This window comes from Myotis davidii, unplaced genomic scaffold (genome assembly GCF_000327345.1).
Source record: "Myotis davidii unplaced genomic scaffold, ASM32734v1 scaffold184, whole genome shotgun sequence".
Classification (NCBI taxonomy): Eukaryota; Metazoa; Chordata; class Mammalia; order Chiroptera; family Vespertilionidae; genus Myotis; species Myotis davidii.
In genome coordinates, this window is record NW_006297021.1 from 5,643,109 (window position 1) to 5,648,417 (window position 5,309).

Genomic DNA, 5,309 nt, shown 5'->3' on the forward strand with positions numbered 1-5,309 from the left:
AGCTGTGGGAACTGGGTTGTGTGTGTGTAGCCATGGGAACTCAGAGGCCACACGGGAAGCTCTTTTTTTTTAAATATTTTATTGAGTTTTTACAGAGAGGAAAGGAGAGAGATAGAGAGTTAGAAACATCGATGAGAGAGAAACATCGACCAGCTGCCTCCTGCACACTGCCCACTGGGGATGTGCCTGCAACCAAGGTACATGCCCTTGACCGGAATCGAACCTGGGACCTTTCAGTCCGCAGGCCGACGCTCTATCCACTGAGCCAAACCGGTTTTGGCCACACGGGAAGCTCTTATAAAAAATAATTGCTGGGTACGGAGGTCCCCCAGCATCAGGACCCTTGGGAACAGTTGGGTTGAGGCCCCTCGAGGCAGGGAGGGCTATGTGAGCTCACCTGGGAAAAGCCACAGACGAAGGCAGCCGACAGACCAGGCTGCTGGAAGGAACGAGAGCAATGGAGTCTTCTGCTCCCGGTGCCGGCCTGAAGTCATGCCAATCAAATCCGGTGACCCAAATCCGGTCAGGTTAGAATAAATAAAAGGTGAGCACTGACCTGGGTGTGTGAGGGGCCTGGGGGGTGTGGTTTCCCTTACGGACCACTGTCGCTCAGAGTCTGTGGCATCGCCATTCTACGTGCTCTCCCAAGAGGCCCCCTGTTGGCGAGGCTCCTGGGGCCCTGTGGGTGGTGGTTACGAGCCTTCAGATGTGTGTTTGCCACAGGCCACTGCAAGGAGATGTCCCTCTGCCCGTCTCTCTGCCCCTGTCTCAGACGGCGCCCTCTTTCTAAAGCAGAACAAATGGCACAGGCTCTGGCCCTGGTCTGTCCTGGGAAGCCCATGGCCACACACAGCCTAATCCTGGAAATGAGAAATGCCAGACAGGGAAGCCAGCGGGTGGAGAGGAACCAAGCTCCCTGGGGGAGCGGGGAGGGAGGGTGTGGATGGGGTTTCTCTCTGCACACACCCCCCCATCATGTTTATTGACGTGTGCCAGGGGTGCAGAGGGCAGGCCTGTGTGCTCAGACGGCTGACACAGACGACCCTCATCACCACCAGAAAGCCAGCAGCTCCCAGCACTCAACACCCGCTTCCGGGAGCTCAGTTAGCCAGGCCTGCACAACGCCACTCCGGCGGCTACTGCCTCCCAGATTGTCTTGATTTCCCGCATGTTCTGGGCCTAACTGCCCTTCATCCTTGGGCCTTAGAATTGAACCTGGCATTGCATACCCTTTGCCAGTTTTCAAAGTAAATCTTTCCTCTGGTGACGCGTCCTGGCCTCCCTGAGACACGCAGCCTGAATTCACTGCATTTCCCTTGGCTCCGAAGATCAACCATGAGACACTGTGTTTCGTGGTCTTTCGCCAGGTTCTGGCCACATCTGGCCCCTTCTTACACCTGCCAGGCAGGGAAGGGGGGCGTGAAGAGGCCGCAGGAATCAGCCAGGGGAGCTGGGAGGGACCGGCTAGGCGCCCTGCGCTCGGCTCCCGCTGTGGCTAACGGGAGCAGGAGAGTTCCCGTGGCGCTTTCAACGCCTGCTCCCCATTGCAATCTCGCTGGGCTACTAACAGTGATCTAAGCCAAAGGCCTGACTTAACTCCTCAGTTTACTTGGCTTCGGATTTACAAGCCCACCAGGTGAACACCCTGCCGACCCAAGAACCAACCGTCTCCACATTCAATTCATCTCCTTCGGATTGAAGAAGTCAGTCCTCAGCCTTGCCCATGTTCTCAGTCCCGTGGAGGAAAACGGAAGGTCAAGGTGCCACAGACCTGACCTCAAGGAGCTTCCACTCCAGGAGGCCAGAGAACAATAGCAGGCAAACCCACATAGCAGCTGGGGTGTGGCCAGGGCTTCATGGGAACTCCAGGGGAAGAATGTTAGGGACGAGCTGGGTGCTTCATGGAAGAGATGGAATTTGAGTTGGGCTAAAGGACAGGTGGGACTCAGGAGAGGGCCCCCCAGGGACTGTACTGACTGTTTATTGGGATGATGTTGTTACCAGGACCTCAGAGGGCAGGCCTTGGGTGGGGGGTCGGGGGTGGGGGCAGGAAGGAAGCTGTGGGGGACTGTGAGGGCGGAGGGGGAGCTAGGTCAGCAGTCGCACTGGGAAGCTGTGCGGTGCTGAGGGACAAATTAAATCTGCTTGCCCATCTGTATCTTTTTCAGTGACAGCACTCTAAGCCAGTGGTCGCCAACCTTTCGGACCTCACGGACCACCCATGGTCCACAGACCACCGGTTGGCGACCGCTGCTCTAAGCGACCATTAAAAAAACGGGCTCCGTTAAGTCTTCCTGTTAGAGCAGCCACCTGCTTCGAGTCTGCAAAACTTAAGCCGGTGGCAAAACGTTGGTATTTATACAAGAAAGGCATTTGTGCCAAGGAAGCAAAACCATGCATGTTTGCGGCATGCGGCTGCAGGAAGAAAGGGGGAGGGATTCTATTTTACTGGCCCCCAACCAGCATCGACTTGTCCTGACTCGGCCATTTTCCCCGATTGTGGCTAAACCAGCAAGATTCCCCTGCCACGGACGCTGGACCCACAGGCCTGAGAAACTGGGCTAAGGAATGAGAAGGGGCGAGCTGTGCATTAACCCTCCTTGATTACTTGCTTTTAAACACTCAAACGAAATTCTAGAGTTTTCTAACTTGGAAAGTGTCCAGCCCAAGGCCTTTTGGTGACTTGGGAAGTTGGCTCCATGCGGTCAATGGGCTAGACTCCTACTAGACGGCATGTGTGTGGAAACCCCCTCCAGTGAGGCTGCTGGGGCCTCGGGCAATCTCACTCCGGGGAGCTCCAGACGGTGAGCAAGCAGAGAGAAGCACTTGGCTCTTAGAGGAGAGAGCGGGCGGGGCGGTGGGACCCCCTCGGCGGCATTTGAAACAACAGGACGTGGGAAGGCCAGTGTGTGGAGGCCCCGCTTGGCCTGGGACCGCACAGCTGGCATGTGGGACCAGGTCTGCTCCGTTTCCTGGTGACCAGGTGCTTTCTGTCCTGAGCGCACAGGGATACTCAGTCCTCCTGGGTGACAGCTCCCTGCCCGGGAACCACACTGTTCCGCACCCAGGCCCCACGTCTGCTCATTCGCATGGTCGATATTGCTGATCACCACCCGAGGTCTTTCCAGCAGCTAAAATACTAGTCGTAGGCCTGCCCCTTCGGTGGCCTCCCTTCCGCTCCCTCTAAAAGTCAACAGGAAAAATATCCTCAGATGAGGATTAACAAAAAATAAATAAATAGAAGTCACCCAACCAAGCCTCTTGAGTCTCTAAAGAAGGAAATAGTGTTAGGAACGACACCTAAGTGAAAACAAAATCTTTTCCGTGTAAAGGCTGAAGAGCTAGTACCTGTGGTTGTTTGGCAGCATTTGTCTAATGCATAAGTTGTCCTAGATTTTCTAATTACCTCAGTTATGAACCATCCTTCATCCGCCAGTAAGGTCAGTGGAGAGACAAACTTCCCTTTCTTGTAGTAGAACCTGCTGGGTATGGCTTCCTTCTCGTAGACAGTCATGTGCTCCACCGTCCGCAGCTGGTTGTATATCTGCAGAGAAAACCGGGGGTGACTGGGGTTGCACCCTCTTTGTCACATGAATGTGAATATTTAATGCACCTGGAGGAAAGGGAGGACTTTATAAGACTAAAAAGAAAAAGGAAAAAGAAATTCCTCAAACAGCTGATAGACTTGACTCCGTAAAAAAGAGAAACTTCTATATGTCTCAGAAGACAAGGGGGTTTACCTCGTAAGGCTGGAGATCCACATGCCCATGACCTAGGGGTAAGTGAGAACCCTGGCACGTGTGCGCCTGCAGGTCTGTGAAGGGATACGTACTGCAAACTGGAGCAGCCCAAAAGCCTAGCAACAGTGAGATACCTGGATCGGGGGGTAAATGGCAGTGGAATATTATATAGCAACGAAGAGGAACGGATTATAGCTACCCAGAACACCTGAATTTCAGTCTGAGACACACACACACACACACACACACACACACAGCACGTTGCAGAAGAACACAGACAAGAGTTTTCCTATTATAGAAAGTTCAAGTAACTACAAAAACTAATGACCATATTTGGTAAAACTATAAAGAGAATTAGAGAAACGACCACTCGGAATTTAGGACAGTGGCTTTCTCTGAGGAGGCTGCACAGGTGATGGGGTCTGAGAAGGGCCCACAGGAGTTAGTTACTACAGGCGACCATACTGTGCTGTTTCTCGATATATTGAATACAAGGTGCCGTCGTAATAGTGTCCTTTACACCTTACACATATTTTATAATAATGTTTGGCATCTACTGAATAACCAGTGAACAAACTACAAAAGCTTATTTATGTCAAAAAACGCTAAAATAAAAGAGAGGATGAGATATTGGATCCCACCACGACCAAAGGAAGAGGATTTGTTCTTTGACTTGACCTAGAGCACGTCCTACCTCCACTCGCGTCTGAAAAGTGCCAGTTGTCCACTAATTACACTGCGAGTTCCCTGATGACGTGTAAACTCTGTACGCATGCCCCACAGCTAGCAGCAGGTTAACATGTTCCTGGCTAAAACGAAAACCCGCTGGCTGACGCTGAGGAACTGACCGCAAACCGGAGTTTATCCACTCGCCTCTGAAATGAATTAGTCCTCGGGCTGTTTGGCAGGGAGCTTCCGATGGCCCCCGGGCTTCGTGATTTCCTTCTTAAGAAAGCCCACACTTTGGGGAAGTGGGTGCATGTGCAGGAAGCGTTTGGAGAAGGGAAATGTCCAAGGACACATCGCGGGCCTCACACACGGTCATGTCCATCACATGACACACTGTCACCCAAACACGGCCCCCCCTTGTGAATAATCTACCACCTGTGTGAGGCAGCTGGCAGCCGCCTGGTCCGGAGGAGTGCTTCCCACTCGAGAGCTGCTCCCACCTAAGCATCCTGGAAGCAGTGCCTCCCTAAGCGCCAAGTTGGAGGTGCGGGGAGGGCTGTCTTCATCTCCGCAAGAAGCAGTCACTGTGGTGCCCGCCCTGGGTGAGATATTCTCCCCGTTTTGTGTTGAGGGAGCTCATGGGACATTGTGCAAACACGCCTTCCCCTCCTGAGAAAAAGGCCTGTCCGCCGGGGGAGGGGCAGTGCTGGGGAGGGTGGGCTGTCGGCCACTGGTCCCTCAGCCCCACACTGACAGCTCTCAGACTCCGATGGGGTGGGCGGGGTGGGGAGAGGGGTCTCTGGGCCAAAGAGAAGAGGCCACGGTCCGCCCCTGCACTCCATCAACACCAACAACCCCAGCACCCATCGGCAGTGTCTCACTGTTGTGAGCATGGGGGAG

General features: G+C 53.7%; 1 protein-coding gene across 1 annotated transcript in view; it reads right to left on the reverse strand.

Moving 5' to 3' along the window:
• The window catches only part of ENPP6 (ectonucleotide pyrophosphatase/phosphodiesterase 6), a 90,006-nt gene that overhangs the window by 9,219 nt on the left and 75,478 nt on the right, over positions 1 to 5,309 (reverse strand). The window contains exon 6 of the mRNA XM_006772668.2: positions 3,407 to 3,544. Within this exon, the coding sequence (XP_006772731.1) occupies positions 3,407 to 3,544 (138 nt within the window). The remainder of the gene's footprint in view (positions 1 to 3,406; positions 3,545 to 5,309) is intronic.